The sequence below is a fragment of the Amphibalanus amphitrite genome, unplaced genomic scaffold, assembly GCF_019059575.1.
Source record: "Amphibalanus amphitrite isolate SeventyFive unplaced genomic scaffold, NRLGWU_Aamphi_draft 000205F_arrow, whole genome shotgun sequence".
In the NCBI taxonomy this organism is placed as follows: domain Eukaryota; kingdom Metazoa; phylum Arthropoda; class Thecostraca; order Balanomorpha; family Balanidae; genus Amphibalanus; species Amphibalanus amphitrite.
Window position 1 is genome coordinate 345,306 of NW_024881700.1, and position 26,578 is coordinate 371,883.

Sequence of the window (26,578 nt, forward strand, 5' to 3'; positions counted from 1 at the left end):
GAAGAAGCCGCATGCAAATGAACATACGCTGTACTCCGTGTAATAACTACACATTCACCCGCTGCATTTTTCAGCATTTATTTTCGTTTTAGCCCATTATACATATATTATCAATCTCATTTTGAATAAGTCATAAATCAATAAGCAAGACAATGTGCGGAAATAGATCCTCAATAGACAACTGATCCTTCTGAAATGCTTATTCCGTATGGTCCGGACTCGATATCGCTGCGAAAATAACCAGAAAATGTTGAGGAGACCACAGTGTGAGGAGACGAAAGAAGAATGTCAGTTTCAGTGTCAGTCAGGGCCGGAAGTTCAGAGGGTTGCGTGGGTGTTCATTGCACAATGATGGACGCAGACGGAGTGAGGAACAAACGCTTCCGCCCACAGCAGTGCATGAAAACAATCGAACATCGGATAAACTTTAGTGGCTGTCTCTCCCAGGGTATATAGAACAACGTCTCTCCAGTTTCTTCATCTAGTCAGCCCTAGCTGGGACCACTGCAGGGCATTATGGGCCACTATGACTATTATGTGTACGTTTGTGCACGGAAGAGGGTGGAACGAAAAAAATATCGGTTTGAACGAACTAATCAGTAATCAGTAATATTTTCAATAGCAAATCACAATTCTAAAGAATAGGGATTTTTCCTATTGAAAAGTCAAAAGTCTCAACCTTCGGGTACGGAACGGGGCAGAGGGCCTTTCGGACATCAGTTTAGGGCTCGCTCTCCAGTTGCCGCTATCAGGCAGGTGATCGGTCGAACTTTAAACGCAGCGGCCAGGAGTAGCAGCTAGCGGCATCAGGACGACGACAGATCGGAGTTCTATGCTCTTGGGTAGATCTCCGTTATGGCTGCACATCATGCATAGTTTCAAGCTGTAACCATGTGTCACGCAGCGTTGCATAAATTCAGCTGCCCCGAGTGATAAGGCAATACCTTACAAGTTACAACGCATTACCCTCGTAACGTTTCGGAGCCAGTCATATGGAAATTGTAATGAACCGTGATATACCTATAACCGCACCATTGGTCAAAGTCGAGCATAGCTTGGGAAAGTTTATATAAATTTATTGGACACGTTGAAACAGCAGTCGATGGCGAAATATCATTAAAGGAGGCAGGTGCAGTCGAGAGCAGCTCAGGCGGCCAGTGCGTCGGCGAGGAGGCCGGTGACAGCTCCGAGCAGCTGCGGCGGCGGCGCCTGGCCGCGCGCCAGCGCCTGCTCGGCCTCGCGCAGCAGCTCGGCCAGCTGGGCGCGGCTGACGGCCAGCTGCTGCTGCAGGCGCGCCAGCAGCTGCGGCGCCTGCTGCGCCAGCGCGGCGCGCAGCTCGGCGCGGCCCAGCGGCGCCGGCTGGCCGCCCAACAGGTGCGCCACGATCCACTCGTAGATGTGCTCGATGACGGACATGAGCAGCGCGATCAGGTCGTCGATGATGGGCGGCACGCCCTGGAGCTGGGAGGCCGCCGGCACGGCCGCGGCAGAGGCCACCATCAGCGCCACCAGCAGCAGAGTCACCTTCATATCGGCGGACGGAGGTTCTGCAGAGAACAGCACACAGGTCACAGAGAGGTCATACAGGGCGACAGAGGTCACACAGGGCGACAGAGGTCACACAAATCAGCAGAGGTCACACAGGGCACACAGAGGGCGTGACTTGGCGAGCTACGGGACGATACGAGATCGCTGTAGATGTCACTGCCAGCAGAACGACGTTAGATGGCATCCAATGCTACAGTCACTGTCGAGTAGGAAAAGAACAGACAATTTGGATCAGAACATTCAACATGACACCCCAAGAATCATATAGAATAAGCGCTGGATGAAATATTGGCTCACGATTTTGAGGGCACCACCATAAATGAACCGTCGACACCACATCCGTCGCCGTCGTCACTCGTCAGGCCACCCTACAGCTAATCCTATAATCCGTATATCGGATCTCTGTCCTCCAGAAGTTTTCAAAAGCCGACCGGCCTGCCTTCGTTTACCCTCCAAACGCAGACAGGTAATCGCAGAGCGCTCACCTGTGGTGCGGCGACGGGCGGAGGTCGGCTCCGGGGCGGTTCAGACTGCTTAGTGTCGACCTCACCGTGGGCAGCGCCACATTTGAGGAGGTGAGGCCGCTGGGAACTGGCCACTGGCGAGCTGAGATAGCGACGCTGCGTGTCACAGTGGCCAGGTGACAGTTCCCAGACAGGCACCTCCCGCTGCCGCCTCGGTAATCACTGGGCAGGGCGGGGCTGTAGCGGCAAGCACGGATGCATCGAGCTGAGAAAACTCAGCTAGTCGGTCATTAACAAATGATGAAAGAATGTAGTGTTTTGATGACGAGGGGAGCTGAGTGGCAACTTGGAATTGTGAAAACATCCCGCACATAGGCTTGGTTCTTAGGCTTCGCATCGGCAAGCGGTTTGCGATGTTGGATAGGCTATCAAGCATTTTCAAAGTTTTGTTTCTTAGGTAGCAGTAAAGAAGAAATGTCATAAGATTGAATTGTTTAGATTACAAGCAAATGACTGGACGTCAGTACCTAACTCAAACTTCACTAGACCAGTGACCGACCCAGGATCTGGGAACAGCCTTTTTCGCGATGTTATGCCGATGGTCGCCAAAGCTAAGTTTGAGAATACGATCGTACCTGGTTATCGGAAAACGTGTCATCTTTTTACAACCAATCAGGCCGATATATCGGTCACCCTCCGGTACATCTGACAGCGTCACTCTACCGGTAGGATCAAAAGGTGAATTTCAGTATGGCGTTGACAAGTCATAAAGACATACGTAAAAGTTAAGTGCGGCTATGAGCCGCTCGCGTCTTTTCTCGGCCGTTCTCATTGACACATGGCAGTCAGTGTCTCCCAAATCCGAATACAGTTTCACGGATACACCCTTATCTCATCGGACTACTATCAGTGCTCGGCCACACTACGTCAATGCCAATCAGAGTAGATAAGATACGCGCTTCCCAGCGCAGGCAAAGGTTTTACAATCCGCAGCTGATGCCTGAGAAATGCGAATAAACCAGACAAGGTATAAAGTCTCGACCAGCATACAAATCCCAACTTCATCAAACATAATCAGGGTCCTCATATATTTTGGTAAAATGTGGTCAGAGCGCCATACGCGCAGGGGTACGGACACAGACCTTTATCTTCACATGATTTGTCACGTCTACCTACGCAATTACAATAGGTTCCGCTCCAACCATGGGTAGGTTGGCAGCGCTGCTATAAACAGGAGAGGAGAGTCAACGTCTGATTTACTGTACTCTATCGCCAACCATGGGCCGCCATTGGCTGGCTTGCCGAGGCTCGCCCCCTGCCGGGATGTTTCGGATCGCACGTATCTGATAGAACTCGGATTTGTCACCAGCTAACACAGATGCTGTCTGCCACACCAGCTGAGGGTTTTAACGAGGACTTCATTCAGGAACATTAATTAATTGAAAAAAGATGAGCTTTCAATCGTACTAACATATACATTTCACAGAATCTCATTTGTATGCATTCATTTCGCTGTAGCGCAATATGCACGTTCGCGGCAGCATACAAATACTAATAAAAATCTCCAGTAAGCGGTGAAAAGCAAGAACAAGAAGAAAAATAAACAATAGCAATGATATTTCTAGGCAACAGTTGAGAAAATACTTCAAGTGCTCGGCAATTAACAAATTAAGGAATTAATTTTCGGCCAAAAGTTGAACTTACGTAGTTACTTGGAAGGTCTATCACCAAGAGCCAATAGACTGGTATCGTCACCCACATGCAATCCTAGAAGCTACACATGCCTTAGGCATTTAAATATGCAGTGTCAACTCTCTATATACCTACACCGGCGATGGAATTTTAGAACACAAATTCTTGCACACCCATCGTGAATCCTCATTATGAAGTAAATTACCGCTCACAAATCACAAGAGACGTCGTGCCGCTGAAAATTTCGTGGAGTGGCGAAGCACAGTCTTCCATATATTGCTATCCTTGCCTTCTTGGAAGTGTGAGCCAGCACGTTTCACCATATACCGTCGCCTGAGTCCTCACATCGCCTTCGATATCCTCGCATCCAGTCTCACTGAGACCTGCCAGATTACACTGGTATTACTCCTGTCCTGAGCCCAGGCAGTCCATCAAGCTGCTACATGCGCCGCTCACGCACTGGGCAGCAGACCTGTCCCAAACTGGAGCTCAGAGTAACAACTCCACAGAGCATCCGAACACATGGAACATCGATCTGAACTCCTACCAGGCTGAGGCGAACGGAGAGTCGGTCGACTTGTTGCGCCCGGACGGTCCGTATGCCCAGTTGTCGCCACTCTCCGGCTGCGGCGGCGGCGAGTAGCGGCGCGGTGGCGGCGAGGCTCGGCGAGGAGGGGGCGAGGCCCGGCGCGGTGGCGGCGAGGCTCGGCGAGGAGGGGGCGAGGCTCGGCGCGGAGGAGGCGAGGCGCGGCGCGGCGGAGGCGAGGCGCGGCGCGGCTCGGCGTACGAGTCGCGCGCACGCTGGTAGTCGCGCACCACGCCGCCCCAGATGCGGCCCCAGGTGGACTTTGAAGCGGCCGGCCGGTGCGGCGTCACCTCGCCGTCCTGTCGCCAGCGCTCGTTGCGCGCCTGGTGCAGACTGCCGGGCGGGTCGGCCGGCTCATAGGCCGGGTTCGGCCGACCGGCGTCCGGGCGCACCCTGTCCGCCGGGATGGTCGGTCCGCCGCCGCCCTTGGTGGGGCGCGCAGAGGGACGGGCCGTGACGGTGGCGTAACGGTAGCCCACCACGGCCAGGCCGACCATCGCGGCGACCGCCATCAGGCAGCTGAGAGTGATGAGCACCACCATGAAGGCAGAGCCAACCTCTAGGCCCACCTCGGCCGGTGTGGCCGCCGCCTTAGCCGCAGTCACGTGCGTCTCCGTCGCTGCCACGGAACCGAGCAGTTCCTGGGCTTCCGCGTAGTCCATAGCGCTCAGCGAACATTTAGTGAAGAACGTGTCCAGTGCATCATTCTGTGCTTTCATGTCGGCCAGGACATCTGGGGTGAACTCTCTAGCAGAGACACGGTCAAGCACAGCAACTGAACCGTTCAGGGTCGTGCTGACGTCGTTCTTGTGACACGCGTTCGTCTCCGACTGGAGGTTTTCTTCTCTCTGCAGGTTCAGGGTTTTGGGCAGCTCGGGAAGCCACTGCGCGCTCCGTTTGTCGAACGCCTTGCCGTGCGGCAGGAGCTCCAGCGTGTCCATGGGGTGGTCTAGCTTCAGATTGTCCGGCCCGTCCGGTTCCGTCTCCTCGTCCGGTGGCGCCCCGGTCGGATCTGGGGTCGCTTTGCTCAGCTCGATAGTCATGTTGCTGAGTAGCTGGTCCATGATGTTGACCTGATCCAGGATTTCGGCTTGGTAGTCTGTAGCGCCGAGCGGAGTCGCCATCACCGCCGCCGCTGAGGGAAACATGCAAGATAGTTGTTAGTGGAGAGTGATGATCATTGACTTTCGGCGCCGACAGTACATGAAGACATTGGTACAAATAACAAAACTACAGACTACCACTGACATATTTGACAGACCAACACAGGTTTCGACAAACAACAATATAATGGACTTCAATAGTGTAAGGGATACTCTTGCCTCTTGCTAGCAGCAAGGCGTATCAATCTAAACGTAAGACACTGGGTAGCCAAGAGGGACATTTCAGATATGGAGTTTCCTCTGACATACAACGAATGAACAGCCAACAGTTGTACCTACTTGCATAGCTTTTCCAGCAGTGTTAGAAAAGTCATGAATGCGCTTACACACAGCCTCACAGTGAAGCACGAAAAAGAAGCATGCCTATATGATCCGGGAGGTTAATGGTAGCCATAGGGTCAGGATCGGGAGCACACAATGGACCTCACACCTGGTCACACTTGGACAAAGTTTCACACTATCGCTCATCACGACAGATCATCCCGGGCACTGACCTGCATTGGTGAACGGCACCACCAATCCCACCATCATCACCATCACCAGCGGCGACATGGTGACGCGGCGGTGCTCCATGGCTGCGGCGGGACGCGTCCCAGGCACCTGTGGAGCGGCCGCTCGAGCGGGCCGAGCCGCGCCGAACGCTATCGTGGCGGAGCTCGATAGCGCTAGGCCACACGTGATCTCGATGATGATAATCTGAGCGTCGCGATGAGCGGAATCGCATCCCGGTGGGCGGAGGAGGGGTGGCGAGGGGTCAGCGGTGACAGAGTCGCTGTCAGCAGGCGGCTGCGGCATGTCAGCGGTCAGCGGGCGAGGGGGGGGGGGGGCTGCCGAGGGAACAGGACATGGGGGACGAGGTTTTGACGTGCACGTTAGACCTTTCCAACATAACCTCGAATTGATCTCACTTTCATAGATCCGAGAACAACGCTGAACCAAACACACTTTCATTTGAGTGACGGGCGCAAACGTCACGAGTCCTGAGTGGGTGTGCGCGACAGGGCCGTTCGACGATACACGCATGACGCACCGCGATCGAGCGCTATCTTCTGCATATCCGCGACAGGCGAGATGGCTTATAAAGATAGCTGCCCGCTGATTGCAGCGCTGGCGGCCTATCTAGACGGCTGGCGCCCACCTCCCGGATGTAGAGCGAGTGATGAGCGACGCTCCCAGAGCACGCAAACAGGCGGGGTAAACACGCTACGGAACTGAGACAATTTTCAAACGTACGTACCGCTGAGAAGGCCAACTGTTACTAAATACTACCAACTGTTCGAAAATGTGTAGGCTGTAGCTGATGAAAAATTATTGCAATGACTTCGTTTAATGGCAGAGGTTGTATCACGGAAATAATCGATAGGGACACCTGAACAGCGGACCGGCCTGCCGTCCACGCCAGTACACGCTGCCCATAAACGTAATGTGACAGCTCTTCACCCGTCCTCGCCCACACTGACACGTCCGCTGGTCGGATAAAGTGGGGTCCGACCCGCCCGCCGACAGTCGTCCCTCAGCACCATGCCGCGGCTCTGCCTGTCTCTGACAGTACTGGTGTCGGTGGCTCTGCCGGCCCGAGCCGCGCCCGTGGAACCCAGTTGGAAGTACTGGGCGCAGGATAAGTGGTGGAAGGAGTTCCCGCAGTGCGGCGGAGACCAGCAGTCACCAGTGGAGTTGAGGCCGACAGAGGACCGATTCTGGTATTATGGTAGAGGGCCGCGAGTGAGGTTCGCCAAACGTCTCAAAGCTGGACGACTGACGGCGACGAACACGGGCCGCACACTGAGTGTGACGCTGGAAAACGACTCTGGCCAGCCGGCCGTTCAGCTGAAGGGCAGCAGATCGGGTCTCCTTAGCAGCCGGTACATCCTGGACAACCTGCACCTACACTGGAACGACCCGGCCGGCGGCCGCGGCTCCGAGCACAAGATGAACGGCGCCTTCGAGCAGGCCGAGGCGCACTTTGTCTTCTTCAACCAACAGTACGGCAACGTGTCGGCGGCGCTGGCGCACGTCGACACCCGGCGCTGAGTCTGTCCCTGCCGACGCTGGGTCTGGACGGCGACCTGCCGCAGCTGTCGCAGCTGGGCAGCTCCGTCACCAGACAGGTCGACCTGCGACCGCTGCGGAGACCGCTGCGAGTCGCCCTGAGGACCTTCTTCAGCTACCACGGCAGCCTGACGACCCCGCCGTGCAGTCCGGCCGTCACCTGGATAGTACACGACCACCCAGTCTCAGTAGAAGTCCCGTTCCTGCAGCAGCTGCGCACTAGCCTGAGAGCTAACGCTGCCGGAACGGAGACAATCCAGAACAACTGGAGGAAGCTTCACAAACTGGGGAACCGGGCTTTGTGCAAGTACGATCGCAGCTTTCTCAGGAATTGGCTATCGTGCCGATAAACTGACGCCGTTCGCCATACTGCAGTGCGGCGGCATTGACATGAGTATTTGCCATTTGTCACTCATTTCACTGCCCTCTTGTCACCGACCATATATTTACCATTACAATTGCACTGAGTGAAAAATGATATCTGCCGTGCACGCATTTAAAGTTACTGCTTGAATGCCCCTATGTATCATACAGCGATAATACACTTGAACTAGATAAAACACATCAGTTGCCTGTCACTGCAATCAGCCACTTCGAGGCTATCTTCTTTAACCAGCTCCTTGACGAGAGTAGGATCCCGGGTGAAGATAAGGCGAGTCCCAACGGATGTTCCCCGATGTGCCGTTGACGTCTGTCACTATCACCTCTCCATAGGAGCACCACAGCGCATCTTTGGTCCGATGACGCATCTGCCACTGTTAAGGGATTAGTAGAGCTCAGTCGGATCATGCATCGACCTCTGAACAGACGCAAGTGTCGCTGTGTTTGACGTGGGTGTCGCTCTTTGTTTGAGAACGCGTCTGCCGCTATGAGAAAAGTCTAGCGAACAACACCTTTTAAGGCCTTAGTTTGAATAAGTCAAACTCATAAGTCATACTGTACGATTTCATATGCAAAATCGGATATCTCAAGCTCCAAATGAAATTGAGATTCGTTTGAATTATAAGCAGCCGGTGTCGATTTTAGACCATGAACATAAAGGACACCCAACACAATCAGAGCGGGCAGCTTCCTCACACGCATGCCCAGCTGCACCAAATGTGCAGGGAGCTAAGAAACAACAGCGGTTCGGGGATGCCCGTGGTAAAAAAGGTCTCCGATATGCAAGATTTGTAGAAAGCTGCGCCAGCAAATTCATCTAATCAAAATGCTTCCGCATTCGGTTATGTAATAGTCCAAATGACGGGCATCAATTAGGTACGTGTGCAGTGTGCACCATGACTTTGACATTTGCATGACCTTATCGTACGAGTTATACCTACAACTGACAGTTCACATAATTCGTGCGAAATCCGGCGCTCATTGTAAAGCAAATGTCTTTTTTGACCTGCTTTAGCAATGACAACGCATGTTAGGTTCACGTCAAGGCCGTTCACATCATGGAGGCCATTATCTTCCGGTGGAGTGCGTAGTTGGTAGGTACAGCCCACCGCTAAAGTAATGTGCATTGTGCGGTTTTACCAATCGCTACGGATGGCTTTGACTGGCGATTTTTTAATACGGGGTGATCGAAAAGAAGACGTCAATAGATAGAGTTGCAGCGTCAAGGGTGACGATACATGTAAGCTACATTCAAACTTTCATTGTAGTCAGGCTAATCGTTCCTAAGCTTCAGAAACAGAACATACCCATGACTGAAACCGCACATTACTTTTGCTGTGGACTGTACTATGGATATAAATATTTTCTTCGATAAAAAACTCACATAACTAGATATAAGTCGCAAACACATTCAGGAGCCAGTAACTAGAAGGTATTCACCTGCGCCGAAATTTCACAGCTGTATCCACCCTTAGACGACCACTACCCACCGGTTTTTTGCAATGCTCACTACCGTTTTTTTCTAGACGCCCAGCTGCAACAATGAAGCCAAAGATTGAGATAAGTACATAAAGTACAAAACAGGAACATTTAATTTTGGTCGGGCGGCAGCGACAAAACAAGGAATGTACTATTGTCAGTTGTATTCCACGAGACAAGTTCTGATACACTCGCAACCATGTTGCAAGCTTCTTAACCACGGAACCTTCAACGAAAACATTCTATCAGAGGTAATGTTAAGTGTGAGGAGAAAACAGCCATTATCAAAATAAAACTATATAACATACAGCCTAGATAAATGAGCAAAGCGAATGTGTATTACAATGGTACGGCATATCTTCAATGCGCATTACTTTATTCACGCATCTGAGGCAGCAGCCCGGCTTATCGGTAAAGCATTGCGTTAGGCACGCCCTAGTGTGTTTTGAGAGCTTTAAAACTTAAAAAAGGGAGCGATTTTTATAAAAAAAAAGAGCGGTAAAACACAAATCGATAATTATACCGACCAGTAAACAAACTTATGTTTTGAAATTATCTGGCACTGAACTGAATAGAGATCGAGGTTACATGATTTGCACCAGAGCTGAAAGTTAGAACTGGCATCATATAGCGATGTCGCAACAACTCCAAGCTACTGCCCCTCTCCCCTCCCCTCCTTCCTACCACAAAACGGCACCAATTGTTGGAAATGTACCGTCCACAAACTACACATACGCTGCGCTCAAAACCTAGCACAGCGGGATTGCTGAAAAGACTTCCTTTGTACATATCCCACCCACGTGAAGGGCTGGTTGATTCGCGTATAAAACTGGCACATTTGAAAGCACGAGCTAGCTCTTGAGTGATCTCATAGAAACTGAGAGGCGTTATAGCGTGTCTGCCGCTTATCGGACACAATGATCTGAAAACCGTGTGGATGAGGCAGCGGTACTCTTCCCTGGCTACCATGACAGGACTTTCTAAAGCGGCGCCCTAGTTCACAGCTATCATAGTATGCCTTCACACAGCCGGGGTACCATGACAGAACTTTCTAAAGCGGCGCCCTAGTTCACAGCTATCATAGGACGCCTTCACACAGCCGGGGTACCCGAGGCGGCCCTGAGCGGGGTCACAGCAGCAGGCGTGTGCCCGCTGAAGGCTCACACTGTCCCTCACACCACGATCGGTCCTACAGATCGGCCGGGCCGACCCACCCACCTGACCTCAGCTTCCCATCGGTCCGGTGTCGGCCTACCAGCGGCCGCCGGCCGTCTCCCGCGGCACGTTGATCCAGCGCGTGAGCAGCGGCTCGGCCGGGTCGTGGCTGGGCCGGTAACCGGCGCCGGGCCGACGCCAGTAGCAGTGGTGCAGGCAGCCGGCCGCGTCGTGGGCGAACACACGCACTGTCTCGGCCTGGTCGATCACTCGCAGTCGCAGTAGTGGCTCGGTAGTGAGCTGGAGACGGCCAGCCGGGCAGGCCAGGTCGACAGATAGCAGCGCGCGCTCGTCGGGCACGAAATACACCGCCAGTGTGCCTGACACGGGCGAAAAGAGGCACAGGTCAGATTCAGAGGGAGTATTGGACAACACCTGTGCGAAGTAGCGGTGTTGAGATTTGTGCTTATGACGGCTGCTGAGCCACTGTTCCTCTCAATTACACTGTTATGTAGCAAAACAAGTGGGAGGATGAAAACAGATAACTGCCATTACACCACACACATATTAGAAGCTCGTTAAATTTTCCTTCCCCGCAGCCCTCGCTCTTCTTTCCTATCCTCCCTCGCCTCTCACCGTTCTCTGTTCCGAGCACCATCAGTCGGCCGTGCAGCAGGCAGGCGGACACGCGGGACCGCAGTGCCATGAACGCGTCCAGCGTGCGGGAGCCGAGCTCCGCGTGGCCCACCACCACCTCTGAGAACGGAACATACGGGGTCAGACGTACTAGCAACGTGGCGGAAAAGGACTCGGGGGTGGCCCGCCAAAATCCTGGAGACTAACAGCTTAACCCTCGCCCGTATTGGTGTTTTTCCAGCCGCGAACGTATAAGGGGGGGGGGGGTCCGTTGGACCCCCCCTTGCCGTTTCGCCCCTGATCGAGCTAGAGCTTCGCGGAAAAAACGAGCGTGTTGCCCGTCACGAGAGGAAGCCGATGATACCTAATTTTAAGGTCCTAGGTCATTGGTTGACCTTGCAGGTCAGGTCAATGACCCAAAAGTCGGGAAAATCGGGACCTGTTAAAACGTCGTAAAGTGTGGCTGCTATGGGGGTTTTCGGGGCGCCGATCACGAATATCATGTTAGTTTTGATCACAGATGATGTCTTTATGCATTTAGTCCAGGTCGGGTCAGGTCAGGTCAGGTCAACCAGTAGGGGTCCTGCCGGGTATTCCTAGTAGGTGTCAACCGCCTCTGACAGCTTCGTAACATGTTACGAAGGTACCAAAACTACTTCGTAAACGTTCATATGGTTACTAAATTCGAATTCAGCTAAAAAAACTGGCCCAGAAACATGTAAAACTCGAAAAAGTGAACCGAGGTCACCAAAGGTCAATGACCTGACCTGACCTTCAGATGACCTTGACACCCACCCTAATGCATGGGGGCAACATCATATCACATGTTTGAACGCTTGAAACCACGAAAAGACTGCAAACGCGCGGCTAATGCGAGCCGACATACGCCGAATCGCGATTCCGGCCAAACATGGTCTCGAAAAGTAGGTCACAGGTCAAAGGTCATTGGGGTCAGGGTCATGAAATTTTCAGGGTGGGTGTAAAATTGATCAACGCGAGGGTACTGAAAGTTTCGTTGCGATCGGCCGCTTTTTACGCGAGTTATTCGCGAAAAACCATGGGGGGGGGGGTCCGTTCGACCCCCCCCCCCCCTATACGGGCGAGGGTTAAGGTCAGACAGACTGACCCGACACACTTCAATGACATACACCGCTGGAGACGAAGGACATGACCACCATCTGACCACAAGGCAGCTGCACTTTCGAGGCGAGGTACCATTTACATTTTACAAGACCGAAATTAACGACAAACCATCGTCGGTAACGCCACCATCATTGTGTGCAGTGTGCACACACAAATAAGATCCGAGCTTCTACCCCAGCGCCGCCCCGGTCCCCGCACCACACCTGTTCCGAGCGAGGCCACGAAGTTGCCGGCGTTGAAGTGCAGGTCGCGTATGTCCTCCGGTCGGATGGGCCGGAACTCTGAGTCGCCGTCGGCGGGAGGATCGGCCTGCCTAATGCGGCGCGGCGTGAGCACCCTGGCAGGGTAGGGCAGCGAGCCGAGCATTGCGGCCATCGAGTGTTCAGTCGCGTCACACCAGACCAGGGCGCCGGCGCGTATTGTCATGTACGCCATCTGCCGGCGGAGGAGGGGCGAACGGTGTTAAAGCGACACGGGTTTGTGTCGTAAGGATGAGAGTGTCACGGGTTAGCGTAAAATGACTCCTTGCTCTGCACAGAGCAAGACTGGCAGGTGTGGAAGCACAAAAGATCATCGTAAATAGATAGTGTCCATGGGAGATAACTAATGAGAGTCCAATTTAAGTAGAACCACCTAAATGAAGCTAGATACCGATAGGCAATTGCTTGTCACTAAGTTGCGCCTAGAAAATACGTGATCCACCATTCTCTTGAAGAGACCTTGAGACTTGGGCAAAAAAAACGGAGATTGACAGGTAATACCACTCCTGCAGTCCCCCGGTGCTATTTGTACAGAGGCCAGCCATGTAATGTTCCACCTCCCTGGCACAGAGCGTCGCCCAGACAGACCAGTGCGAGTGCCCGCTCAGTTCTTACCCGCAGTCCGCAGCAGCGTGCAGTAGTGGCCAGGCCGCCGCTCGAGCTCAGCTCCACAACACACAGGATGTCCACGCGCACAGTCAGCCGACCGACGCGAACACGGTACAGCCAGGCCTCGTTCGGATATGAGACGCACACCAGGTCCTCGGAGGCACTGGCGAGGGTAACGGGTCACTCGTCAAGTGGTCACAGGAATGCAAGACAAAGGTAGAGTAGTCAGAGTCCAGAGACACATAGCTAGTCAGGTGAGATCGAGTAAAATAAATGCAAACTTGGCGAACTCTCAAAGGCGGTTACGAGAGAGGACATCAAGATAAGTATGGGTACATAACTACATAAGACCGCAAATATATAATACCAGTAAAACGCCTTTTGGGCGAAGAACGAGCGAGCGAGATAGTGAGCCCTGCACGTGCGGAAGGGCGAGAGGGTGCTTCCAACGGGCTTGTGCAAAGCATCCTTCTAACCGGTCGCTAGCGGTGTGCCAAATTTGAACGCAATCGGCCCAGCCGTTCCTGAGATCTGGAAGCGGCATTCTGCACGTGCGCACGTGCAAACGGAGTCCAAAATGACTTTTGCACGGCACCCTACTAACTGGTCCCCAACCGTGTACCAAATTTGAGCGCAATCGGAAACGCCCTGGAAACGCCCTGGAAACGCCCCCTGCACGTGCGCACGTGCAGTAGCACCCTAACCGCAACACTTGGGAATGCATTGCCTGGTGGGTGCCTACCTGTATGCCAAGTTTCAGCGAAATCGCCCCAGTAATTACCGAGCTACTGAAATGGGAACAAATTTGGCACCTCTTATTGTTGTATTTTGCACGTGCAGTGGGGGTCACTCACATAGATGAAGAGTATCCGACCTTTGGTAGAAGGGATGCAGCTACCCTATAAAAATGACCGCAAGACAATCGCTCAAGCCGCTGCTGAGATATGGGCCTCTCAAAATCATTACTTTTGCAAAACTGCTTGAACACCCTTGACTTTTCACGTGGCACGTGCCACGGCGGTCACTGAGATGTATCAAAAGTAGTCAATTACGGGGTAGAAGGGATGGGGCTACCCAACAAAAAAGACCGCAGGCCAATCGGTCCAGCGGTTGCTGAGATATAAGCCTCTCAAAAGCGTTACAGGCCGGGCCGGGCCGGGCCGCTCATACTGAGATTTTTCCGTTATATTGAAAAGACTCACTTCGCTCGCTGCGCTCGCTCGCTCGTAATTAGGCCGCATACTACCCCTTCCCTTTCCGTAAGACCTTCACGTTAGATCAGATACTATTCCCTCAATCCCCAGTCGTCACATTCCCAGTGCTAGCAAACGAAGCGCACTCACTTGACAGTGATGTCGTGTCCCTCGCGGGTCATCAGCGGCACCAGTGGTGACATGGAGCTACGCACGTCGTCGTGCCACAGGCCGCACACGCGCACAATGTTGTTACTGTACGCGATCACCAGCATCCGACGGTCGTCCAGACCCGCTGTCGGACGGCGACAGACACAGTCAGACCAGACAGGCACATGTGGGCTATTGTACAGTTCATGGGATTACCGAAACGGTAAACGGTACTTTCAGTCCGTCGCAGCGCCATGGGGACAGGAGCTGCCACAAGCAATGACGGAGATCTAACGAAACGCAAACGAGTCGTTCCCTCAGATCCTGAGCATCACGGCAAATAGCCCAAAGTTTGCGGTTCAGACAATTCAATCGCAGTAGCTCTGTCGATTATTACAGACGTCATTCTGTCAACTGCTATGTCACAAATATGATAGAAAATTGTAACGTCACATCCCATCACTCTAAACCTAGGGCGTTGGAGTCGAACCGCACTTGTTCAAAACGGTCACACGTCCGGCCGGCCAGCCCTTACCCTCCCCCTCCCAGCCCACAAATAATCTAGCACTGACGATCCCCTGCTCCCTAAGCACTCACGGAGCGGCCGGGTGATCTCCAACTGACGGATCGGAAAGCTGCTTGTACAGTGGGGCAGCATGTACGCCAGATGTCCGAAGAGGTCGAACAGACCCACGCCGTCAGCGGTGGCCGCCATCACCATGCAGTCACCTGTCGGGGACGCAGACGAGCTGAGGTGGTAGTCTCGATAGCGACACGATGGGCTGATGGTAGGGAACTGCACAAGATAGTTGGAAGAGCATTGACAAGACTGACGGAAAATTACACACCATCCATCTAGATTTAGAAAAAACGCATATAATAAATTCATTGCTTCATGAACCTGAAAACAAGCCTCGAATACTTATGATCACAGAGGCAGTCAGGCACTTATCGTTTGTCCCATGAACCTGTTCGCTCACAACATACCGAAATTAAAACACACTGGACGGCGAAAAAATGACACCCCACATTCGTCTCAGCAATCTAAGCGGCTAGCATGATCTACCGTTTATAATCATAATACACGATCTATCTGTCCCAGCGAGAGCTGCTCCGTCTTTTTTAACTGAAAAACACAATGCTAACGAATAGTGTTCGTCAATTTTCAAACAGCCTGCAGATACCATAGGATTATTTCACCGGCTAGTCTCGTGGTCCTACCGTCGATACAGGCGACGGCGAGCACTCCCTCCTCGGGGAGAGCCAGTGGCGGCATCTGCACCACGGGCCATCCACCCAGCAGCGAGTGGCGGTACCAGGCCCGGTACTGGGCGTCACAGTCGCAGTCCGAGGCCGCCATGGCGTCCAGCGTGGCGGCGCCCATCTCGCGCTGACAGCACACCCATAGCTGGTTCTGCAAAACGGGGGGGGGGGGAGGTCAGATGGACTTTGGCTACAATTCAAACATTTTTATGACTTTTTCCAAAAGAAATCTAGTTATAATGCTCTGAATGGCCAATTTCCGTGTCTATAGCCTAACTCTGCGAAGGTTCTTGCGTTCGTTCAAGCATGATCTCAACAACCCGATCGAAAATTTCAACTTGTGACAAACTTTACGGGTCAATAATAGCTGGATCAGGGTGCTGGACAAGGTCTAACCTCCTAACTATCTCAATGCAGCAGCCTGCAGCGCAGCGCCTAACAATGTGGCCTGTAATACTATAACTGCACTGCCACTGACAGGACAGGAATAAATAATATTGTAAATGCGATGAACCCGGAGACTAAGGATACACATCTCCCACATTCCTCCCAAAGTAATGACCACACATCATTTGACATGAAGGCTTGACAAGAACAGGAACCCAAGATACTTTATCTCCTATATTGAAAAGGTAAGGTAGAGTAAGATAGTCAAAACACACAAACACATGCTTACCTTTTGGATGAGATAGTCGGCACTCTGTTTCCAAAGTTTGCAGACTCCCCTTGCCCTATACAGAGTGTATCCATCGCAGTAGGACAGGATCTGCTCCACCAGCTCGCGTGGAAGCATGGTTGCTGTCGTCAAACAAACAAATTACAGAAAATGAGATACAGCTAATACATACATTCCATTTTTATTTTATTTGAAGTCAGGCTTTCATGGAAGAATGCAATGAATCCCGTTTATATGGATTAAGATGAAACGGGACTGATATGGTCTCAAAGATCGAGGTCCTGCCCTGCTATACTTAAACCGCGTCCGAAGCCGCGCCGGGGGAGGGGGGGGGGGGGGGTCGGACTTTCGGACACCCCCTGCGGTTTTTCAGATATCTAAAAAATAGCGTCGCAGACCTGGGTCACTAAGATCAGGTCACCAGCACCACAGCAAGTGACCTCAGCTCACCTCAGAAAAAAAAATTAGAATGCTCGTCAAGTCGTCATAGCCACACCAACAGAATGATCGCCTTGAAACTTTCAGCCATTGATAAGAGTAACAGTATGCACAAAATCTACATCTCGGAATTTCGATGAGTGACGTAAGGTCAGGTCAAATTTGTGCCCAATCCATTTTAAGTCAACAGGAGAAAATCGAAAGGCGTGTCTTTCGGACGAGCATCATTCTAAACACTCTCAAACATCGGGTTACAGGCAGTCTCGACACAATGAATCAGAAAGTTGCACCAGTGGGGGCTATAGACAGCTCCCACTGATGCAATTTTCTGATAGGATCACCATAGGATTATTCCACCGGCATCGGCTCGTGGTCCTACCATCGGTCTATGTTCCCTGCGGTCTTTCGATGATAACTTTTGATGGGGGCATGCTAGAGCGATGAAACAGCTTAGATGAGCTTGACCTTTGGTCAAATTTTCAAAAAGACTTGTTCAAAGTCCATGGTCATTCGACGTGATCGTAAAAAACAGCTATTTTCAGAGTTCTTGCTCTCTGGGGGCTAAACCGTTGATCATAGCTGAAATCTGAGGACAGTACGCAGAAAGAGCGTTAAAATAGCTATCAAATGCGTTTTACCGCGACGCTGTAGCCTGTAGCTGCATTGGTTCCCGAGTTATGCGCCGGTTTGTCGAAAAATGTTGAAATAGGCAATATTTTACCTTTGCTGAACTGTGGTGACCTGACCTTTGACCTTACCTAAAATGACCCACGTATTTTTGTTAGCACATGTGCACAACTACCGAACAAGGCTATATGAACTGCAGACAGAGCGTCCGGGGCATTGAACGCTCTCCAATGTTTGAGCGTCCGAATTAGTCGATTCAATAACACAATACGCGTAGCGCACTGTATCGTCGTGCCGTGAAACAAGGCACGGGTCAGAGTTTGGGGGCTACAAAAATCTGCGGAGCAATGTGTTCGAGGCTGACGGGCGCCAGCGAGGGCCGGGCAGCGGAGCAGCACGTGCTCCGGCACATCAGCCTCTCCCGGGCACCGCTTGTCCGAGCACTACTGGCACGCCGGGGAGGGGAGATGGCCGATTCGGTGCACATACTGGAGCAAGCAGCCCCAGTGGCCCGCCCTCATCTGACGCACCGAAACTGCGCCCTCTCAGTCCTCTCCGGGAATAGGGAGTGGCGGCTACTCCCGAGGGCTGGCCTGAATAGTGACTCGGACCAGCTGCCGTGCCATCGATGCGAGGCCGCACAATGAACTGCCCTGGTCAGCATGCGGGCGTTTCAGGGCAGGGCGGCCGCTTGTTTTGCCAGGTCGTCCGCTCTCTCATTCCCCTCGATACAGCAGTGGGCAGGAACCCACTGCAGTATTCCATAATGATGCTCGGCGATGTTCAACAAGGTCTTCCATACCTATCTCCACACCAAGGGTTGAGGCCTCATCTGGGCGGCCGCTCGTCCACTGAGTAGACTCGGGGTGGCTCGCCAGTTTGAGCACGTGATGACCGAGGCAGGGACGTCTTGTCCCGAAACTTCTGCAGGGCCGCCAACAAGGCAAATCTGCTGCTAGATTGATCAGTGTGCTGCATAGACAACTGAATTTAATTCTGAAGCTGCCCTGCGCCAAAAAAAAATCAGCCACCACCGTGAGCTGATTTCGGCACATGCAAAGTTACGGTGGACGCACCAGGACGCACACTGACATTTTTGATGCATATTTATCAGCAGGCTGCGACCATGCTGCTGCTTCTTGGCTCCTCATTGCTCGAATTCAAGTGGTCTATTCGTTAGACCAATGAGAGGCCAAGCCGCATCAGCAAGAATATATGGGGAAAACCGACAGCACGGTGATATAAAAACAGCGACCGAACAGGGCCCTGGTCAATATGTAGGTACCTAGCCACGTGTTCGAATTCGTCCTGACCTCCGGTGACCCTAAAAGACTACTCCTTCCTGACTATTTTTGAATAACCATGTTGAGACCAATATCAATGTTTTTACGAAGTAGTGTCGTCTTTGTTACGACGGTTACGACCTCAAAATTTTTCCTTAAAGGGACCCTCCCACCTTCAAAAAAGTTAATGAATTGGCATGAAAGTGATGTCGCTCGGTTCAGAAAGAGCAAAAACGAATATCTACCAAATTTCATCGAAAAATATTCAACGGTTTTCAAGATATTAGACTTTTACTTTTGTTTACTTTTTGGGATCTCCGCTGTTCCTAGCGACTTTATTTGAAAGTGCGGCATTTGTTGCGCGCAAAGCAGCATATACCCAAGATACCTATAAGAAACAGGTAGGTCCGATGTTTTGAGTAAAGCCCACGTAAAGCCCTGGTGACGTCACTGACATTTCTTATATGGAGAATTTCGCCCATAAGAATAATATTTTACATACGAAAATTTGTATTTCATTCGGAAAAAATACATTCTATCAATTTCATCATGAAACTTATATAATTTAATTAAAAAACTTGAAATCCTTTGAGTGCTTGTCCCAACCCCTGCTATACCTTTGGTCACGTGACTTCCATGAAAAACTTTGCGTTTTGCAATGTTATGACTTAAACAGAAGCAATAAATGTTACAAGCGTATTATTTATGATGTTTTAGGCAGCAATCGTGTAATAACATCCTTAAATTATATACATTTTGCTTAAAAGAGGTCACGTGATGTTACCAGATTGTGCTCGGACAGCATCTTCTTGAACTTCGATTTTGAGTACTTTTTACCTTCATTGAGTCCTAATAACGGACGTTTTTAGTTATAAAATGAAGCAATGAATCTATTGAGGGCAAAATTTAATCATTTTTGCACTTTCAAGCCGGGCTATCCTGGCATGAACTTCGGCCGGTTTGTGTGTGAGGCCTATGGTGAAGGGAAAACTTCACGCCCGGCTGACGTCACAGACCTCGGCTACCAAATCGTGTCCGGTGGGGGTCGCATATACCACCGCGTGCTACCAAACGTTTTAGTAAAAGATTTAAAAATCGTTAGATCTCCGCTGACGTCACAAATTCTAAGGGGGCATACCAATGCACTAGCCCCTTAGAATCCGAAAACTGCAAGTTTGAAATTCCATATCTCCGAATTAAAGCATTTGTCGATGTTGTGAGTGCCCAAACCGGTATTTGCAGGCCATGGCCACCAATTTGGCTATCTCAACTCAAAACTAATGTTAAGGTGGGAGTGTCCCTTTAAGAGATAGGGACCACGCTGGTCCCACCCTGCAAGTAAAGGGAAGAAATTTCTTGAACACCATAAAGCTGCGGGGGTTGCGACCAGGATAAATGGTGGTTTCTGAGCCTGGCCGCAAACTTGGCTATCTCAACTCAAAACTAATGTTAAGGTGGGAGGGTCCCTTTAAACCGAAAATAACCCACACCGTCCACCAACCTCCTCAACCACGAGCCAAAATTGAAATGACCTTGACCTTGCGTTGACCATAAGCTTTTATTATCGGGTGTTTTGTTTGTGAGGGTCAACCGCAAGCAGCTACAAAAAATCAAACAATAGTTTAAAAAAAAAATTCTTAAATGTCTCAAGTCGGACTTAGTATTAAAGATGTGTGTAATTTTAATGATGAAGTCAGAAATTTTTGAGTAAACCATGGAAAAATTTGGAAGTTCAAGCTGTTTATCCTTCCATAAGCAGGACTTGCGTTCAAGCAATGAACACACCTGCTCACTTACCCATGTTTGCTGTTTGCGGTACTTTATTTTATCAAAGTTAGCTGCTTTTGTTTGTCCCTTATTAGAAATATCTAATGCAATCAATAAATTAAATCACGTTTAATGAGTATTCGCTTATTTTTTCATCCATTTATGCTTATGAAGATAGAATGCAAGCGAAAAAGCGCTTGCCAGCGATTTAGGCAAATTGTCTTTCAACTTCCTTCGCACCGAGCATCTTGAATGATATCATAACTTCAAAAGACAGAAGAATCATCCGTTGGCATCATTGAATGTACTTTTTGACGGAAAGATTGGGTCGATACGGTTGGTACTGAAATTACGAAATAAATGTAAAAGTTAACTTTTGCAGAACTACTTTTTGCAGTATTTTAATCGCTTCAAGCTTTCACTCATTTGTTGACGTCATAAATGATGCGCATGCGCAGTGTGCTCACTGATTTTCTGTTGAGTTGAGGCGCTCGCCATTTTTATCAATTAAATTTATTTAATCGGTGCAAGGTTCTTTACAATCATCCATATTTTTGGACTGTTATGGTAAGAATGTTTTCATGCGACATTTTCTATACCACTTATTGTTCGTCTTTGGATACGCCCATTTTACGGTCACTGCGGCGAATGATGCGCGGAACGTATAAGCGAAGCTGATGAATTACCTTCAAAGAATATTGATGCGTCCTCCTAATCCGGTAGCACTGTTATAAGCTAAATATTCTAGAAATTTTCATCTTTTCTAGATTCTTCAATTTGTGTCCCTTTGTAAGTTAAAACAGGCTTCCTGTATCTTGTAGTCCCATCACAACTTTTCGGCAACTTTTACTAATAAAATATTTGCGTAGTTTGATGCAATCATGTATGTTTGTGGTTGAAAAATGGAGGAATATTTGGCTCAAATATGAAAAGCAACACTTATAAAGTGAGTGCAATCTCAGTAATGTGCATGCGTGCAACAGTGTCAAATTGCCAGTTTCTTTTTTTTTTTGTAAAAAGTTTAAAGTATAATACAATACAGCACACTTATAAGCCTGTTTCAGGAGCATTTGTACAAAATATCCAGACAGGCTGCTCCTGTCTTTTTTTAATGTTCAAAACATGCTCCAAAGCATATTTTGATGCTCCAAGAACATGCTCCAAATATAAGTCCTTGGAAAAGATGGTAAATGTCAAGATAAAGTCCTAAGAGGATTTCAATGATAATTTTTTCATATTCTTACAACATTTGACACCCTGAATCCAAATTGATGCTTACATGTCTCACAAATAACAAAAACATCATCCAACCTGTCTTAACCTTACCTACTTACCTACAACCCACAAACCTAACCTACAACCTGACAACCTACAAGCTGCAAACCTACCAACCTACAACCTAAAACCTACAAACCTACAACCTAACCTAACATACAACCTAAAATTTCTGCTGTTGCATATTTGTATCAACAGCACTACAGTTGTATCATATCTTGACAAATATTGAAATGACTGCCTACCTTTTAATGACCAATATTTCAGTTTTCAAGATAATGTGGAAGTTATAAGTTGAAAGGTAGAACATTGATCTGCTAGAGGCAATCAGATCAAACCATTATATCTTTCTTAAACCTGTGAAATCCAGTAAAAGCAGGGCTGATGAAGGATATCTTTTCCATGTTGTAGACATATGAATAGAATGCAATTATTTATTGTTTCTATTGATGTCTTCAATACAGCTCTGGCTAACATTTTAGACATTCTCAATTATAAAAAGGGAGAGCATAATACAAACTTGCTAAGCTTTATACAAGTAGGCATCATATACAAATTGTGCAAAAACTCTCCTTGTCTGCATTTTTAAGTTTACATGCTAGCATGCATCTAATACATAAACAATATTTGGTGTGAAATAATATTTGCAATATTATTTTCATAAATTAAGAGATGAGATGAATAAAATGAATATAGATATATGCTGGAGCCTTAAAGGAAATAGTTCACTTTTAACATGGGGTTTTGAGCTGGAATAGCAGTTTCGTAGCTTGAGCTGAGACTAGCACAAATCAGGAGCTTTTACGGCTCAACGATCACCCTAGACGAAGATATTCCATTTCTCGTTCCGAAAAGAGTGCCTTGTAGAGGAATGCGTGCCTTGCACAGGAATGCAGCCACGTCATCGTCAGCCAATCAGCGTGCTGCTTACAGCCAATGCAGTATGCGTAGGTTTGAGCTACGCAATATGATTGGTCAATACGTAATAAGCTTCCGCGTCAAACATTATTTTACATAGAATATAGTTCGTCCTATATTAAAATATAGAAAATAATTGTTTTTACAAAAAGGTTTTATTTTATTTCATGATTATTTTGAGCATAAAAAATAATAAATCAATAGCAAAATACTGATTTCAGGAAAGTGGACTGTTTCCTTTAAATTTCCAGGCTTTCCTTGTTAGTGTGAGCTGTAATTATGTAGTGAATGAAGTGGTAATAAAAATGGTCTTCTGTTCTAATGCCTTTTGGAACATATGTGTGTTCACTGTTTAGGGACTAGGAAACACCATATTTGCAAACAGTTTCTTTATGAGCTTACATTTTAAGGAAATGAGTTAGGACAACATTTGTGCAGTGTCCTGAAATTGATTTTTCGGAGAGTGTGATTGAAGCCGCAAGGACGTCAGTATTTCATAAGGACGTCGATATCGGTGCGGAGCCTCAGCCACTGAAGATCCCTTAAATCTCTTAAAATTAGCGATTTTCACTAGCAATTTTGACTAATAGCACCTCAAGGCATCTCAAAGGATCATATATAACTAGACACAAAGTAATGCCAGTTTACCCCTAGTACAATACAAATTTCAATCATTCATCACAAACACCAAAACAACACTTTGAAGATGTTTAGTTCTTGTCCATGATCGTACACAACAGTCAGTGACAAATATGCTTCAACGAAATCAGCCCAAGAGCCAGCGGCTATCACTAAATATTGACGTCATAAGAGGGATATTATATCGAGCAAGAGGAGTGACGTAAAAAACAGACGTCCAAACAAAGAGATGGAAAACAGTTAGGAAAATTAATTTCCATAGCTTCCTGTTATGAAATTCAATGAAGAAAACTCCAAGGTAGACGCTGAATTTTTCTTGGCTGGAAAAAATGTGAAATCATCGTGCACTTTTCAGTTTTGTACCGACGTCGATTTAATGGGAATGACAAGGTCAATCGACGTCCCCAACATTGCGTTATTTTTAAGCCAAAGACGACATACTTTAATTAAAACTGTTGAAATTCGGTAACTTTATCTTAATTCAAATAAATAAACACAAACTTTTTTTCCAACCACTATCAACATATGCAAAATTAACTGCTTTTGAAGGGTAGGTTCAAGGGGCAGCGCTACCCCGTTACTGTGACCTTCTGAGGGGAAAAATAATTAAATATGTTACAGTGATTTGATACAAAAGGTATGTTGTGTGCTTAGAGATAAATGTCGAAGTAATATATTCGCATGACTAATTTTTATCTATACACCGCACAGTTACTAAAACTGAAAAGTGGAAAACGACGTCCTCAGATCCCTCTATTCCGACGTCTTTTCTCCTTCATATGGCAGCTATTACCTTCACGATAAAGGAAAAAACCTATCCATATCTGACGCACAGAAAACGAAAATAAAACCGCGTTGTTTACTGTTGCGGCAGTTCGCCAGCGGTGTTGGAAAGGGGAGTTGAGTATAAGAGTGGGTTTGTGAGACCTTGGGATATATTTATTGTCATTTTGCACAGCCGTGTTTTTAGGCCACAGAGGTGATATTTCTTTTTGTTAGTTTGCTTTTGGTGTTCGATATACCTGTCTACTTTTATCTGTCAGGGACGTCGTTTGGCTTTCCGGGACGTCACAAAGAGAATCTGTTCGGGTGTGGGTTTCCACCCAAATTGACGAAAATCAGGACACTGCATTTGTGACCTGTATAAGTTTGTGATGCACTGATATCATTTTCTTACAAGGCAAATCAATTTATTTGACTATATTTGATTTATATGTCAGACATGCCACTTGCTGTTTTGGTGCCTATCACACACTTGCCACTTTTCCACATTTAATTGCTAGATGAAAATAGGTGAAAAGGTTAAATTTTGTTACATTTTAAGAATGTTTGCAGAGATCTATGTTAATGTGGATATATACTGTTATCAAAATAAAAGTCATCATTTACTGAAATTACATCTTATTTCAGGTTTGATGGGCATCTGTGCTGGCTTCTTCCTACACTACACACTGTTGCTGGGCGCTGCTCCATCTGCACTGTTCAAAGTGGTGTGCCTGATCTCTGCGTACTGGCAGTAGCCAGCCACGGCCGCAGTGCTGTGTGTGACGGGACCGGTGTGTGGTGGCGGTGTGGACGGTGTTAGCCGCCGGTGCAGTGCAGTGGCCAGGTGACGGCTCGCGGCGCCCACCTGTGCCCGGCGGCCGGCGCCGCGGGTGATGAGCAGCCGTGTGGCCGGCGGCGGCTGGGCTCCCAGGCCTCCCCCGGCGGCGGCCGCCGCTGACGGCGCCATGTCGGTGAGCGCCAGCCTGCGCACGCCGCTGCAGACGGTGCCCGAGGCGCTCACCACCGACCATGTCTCCTCCAGCAAGGCCAACAAGGTGAGCAGTCGACGGCGCGCGCCCGTCTCCCCGTCAGGTGGACGCTGTGCCATCTAGTGCTCTTTTCGCGGAAACTGATGGGACGTAGGTCTATGTAGGGGGTGGGGGAGGGGGGTACACGAGGAAGCTTGTTCCTGCTCTTGCAAAGCTAAAAATGAAAGAAGCCCATTCCTGAACCCTGCATCTGATTCCTGGTCAGCATCTCCATTGGCTCTAGGATCCAATTAGTTTTGAGGTGGACTGTAGAGACTCATGAAGTAGATTAAATCTCTGCCAATGGCCTTGCAGCGAGGAAACGTAGCATCCTGCATTAAGGGAGGTTTAGCAACACCAGTTTTATAGGGCCTGCTTCAGCATTTTATCATACTACTGCCATTGTCTTATTTTGAATCATTATCTCTTGTCATTTCTCCGAGACTGTGCATTTGTGAATTTGCACACCAGCAGCAGTCTAATCATTTGCATTTCATCAGAAATTCAGAAGCCAGGTTTTGTTGACCTTAGAAACCCCAACTTGGTCTCTTTCCTTCTTATCACTTACACACTCACTCACTCAATTATTTATCCATTCATTCATTCACTCACTCACTCATTCACTCACTCACCTTCTTTTGCTCATTCATTCATCTCACACATTCGCTCATCTGCTCAATCCCTTAATCGCCCACGCTCATTCACTCACTCGTTCTCGCTCAGTGTTCTCACTCACTCACAGTGTTCACTCGCCCACTCTTCACTTGCTCATGCTCACAATCACAGTCACTCACCCGCACACTAACTCGCGCACTCATTCTTTCATTCAGTGTCCTGGTTTTCGTGAATTTGGGTGGAAAACCACATCCCAATGGATTCCCTTTGTGATGTCCTGGAAAGTCAAACGACGTTCCTGACAGATGAAATCCGCGCATTTACCCATTCACTTGTTCGCAAATTACCTAACTCACGCACGCAATATTCGTTCACTCATTACCTATATCATACAATCACTCTCCCATTTACTCACTCACCATCTCACTCGCTCACATTTCCTTCACTCATTCATTCATTCACTGAATCCCTCGCTCACTCCATCACTCACTCACTCACTCACGCACTCACTCACTCACTCACCCATCCACCGGCCGGCCGACCGACCGACCGACTGTTGCTAACCTTCGGTCACCCTTTCACGCTTGCTTACGCTACGCAACCTGCTGAGTGCTGGCAGCAGCCTTCGTAGTAAACGGTTGCCAGCTGAGCTCATTGACGACTTGGCAAGGGATGGTGCCAAAAGTGGGACAAAATAACTTGTCTCTGGGCTTCAACCACTGGTCTCGGTGGCTTTTGCAATGGATTGGGAGGTCAGCTTAACCACGTTGTAGTTG

At 49.0% G+C, this 26,578-nt stretch overlaps 5 protein-coding genes across 12 annotated transcripts in view; 2 read left to right on the plus strand and 3 right to left on the minus strand.

Moving 5' to 3' along the window:
* Positions 1-1,061: 1,061 nt before the first annotated feature.
* On the minus strand, positions 1,062-2,272 carry LOC122384977. The gene is made up of 2 exons (XM_043372853.1): positions 2,034-2,272; positions 1,062-1,547 (listed from the first exon to the last, which is right to left on the minus strand). Exon 2 carries the CDS (start codon positions 1,528-1,530, stop codon positions 1,147-1,149), a length of 384 nt encoding a protein of 127 aa, XP_043228788.1. The 5' UTR covers positions 1,531-1,547; positions 2,034-2,272; the 3' UTR covers positions 1,062-1,146.
* Positions 2,273-3,086: 814 nt separating this feature from the next.
* On the minus strand, positions 3,087-6,386 carry LOC122384975. The gene is made up of 2 exons (XM_043372846.1): positions 5,948-6,386; positions 3,087-5,425 (listed from the first exon to the last, which is right to left on the minus strand). Exons 1-2 carry the CDS (start codon positions 6,246-6,248, stop codon positions 4,248-4,250), a joined length of 1,479 nt encoding a protein of 492 aa, XP_043228781.1. The 5' UTR covers positions 6,249-6,386; the 3' UTR covers positions 3,087-4,247.
* Positions 6,387-6,974: 588 nt separating this feature from the next.
* LOC122384983 (carbonic anhydrase 12-like) lies at positions 6,975-7,484 on the plus strand. The gene has a single exon (XM_043372867.1). The coding sequence runs from the start codon at positions 6,975-6,977 to the stop codon at positions 7,482-7,484; it is 510 nt and encodes a 169-aa protein (XP_043228802.1).
* Positions 7,485-9,511: 2,027 nt separating this feature from the next.
* Positions 9,512-21,437, minus strand: LOC122384976. 6 transcript variants are annotated; one of them, XM_043372851.1, is made up of 9 exons: positions 21,249-21,437; positions 16,448-16,569; positions 15,730-15,922; positions 15,106-15,237; positions 14,509-14,653; positions 13,172-13,328; positions 12,500-12,731; positions 11,154-11,273; positions 9,512-10,897 (listed from the first exon to the last, which is right to left on the minus strand). In XM_043372851.1, exons 2-9 carry the CDS (start codon positions 16,562-16,564, stop codon positions 10,614-10,616), a joined length of 1,380 nt encoding a protein of 459 aa, XP_043228786.1. In that variant the 5' UTR covers positions 16,565-16,569; positions 21,249-21,437; the 3' UTR covers positions 9,512-10,613. The 6 variants fall into 6 exon arrangements, with proteins under 6 accessions (XP_043228786.1, XP_043228787.1, XP_043228782.1 ...); XM_043372852.1 differs by lacking the exon at positions 21,249-21,437 and adding an exon at positions 20,334-20,374; XM_043372847.1 differs by lacking the exon at positions 21,249-21,437 and adding an exon at positions 20,297-20,341.
* LOC122384974 (MAP/microtubule affinity-regulating kinase 3-like) overlaps positions 21,003-26,578 on the plus strand; it is a 38,221-nt gene continuing 32,645 nt past the window's right edge. For 2 of the 3 annotated variants that reach the window (XM_043372842.1, XM_043372843.1), the window contains exons 1-2: positions 21,003-21,129; positions 24,805-25,214. In XM_043372842.1, the coding sequence (XP_043228777.1) occupies positions 25,053-25,214 (162 nt within the window). In that variant the 5' untranslated portion in view covers positions 21,003-21,129; positions 24,805-25,052. The remainder of the gene's footprint in view (positions 21,130-24,804; positions 25,215-26,578) is intronic. The other variant, XM_043372844.1, reaches the window with a different exon arrangement.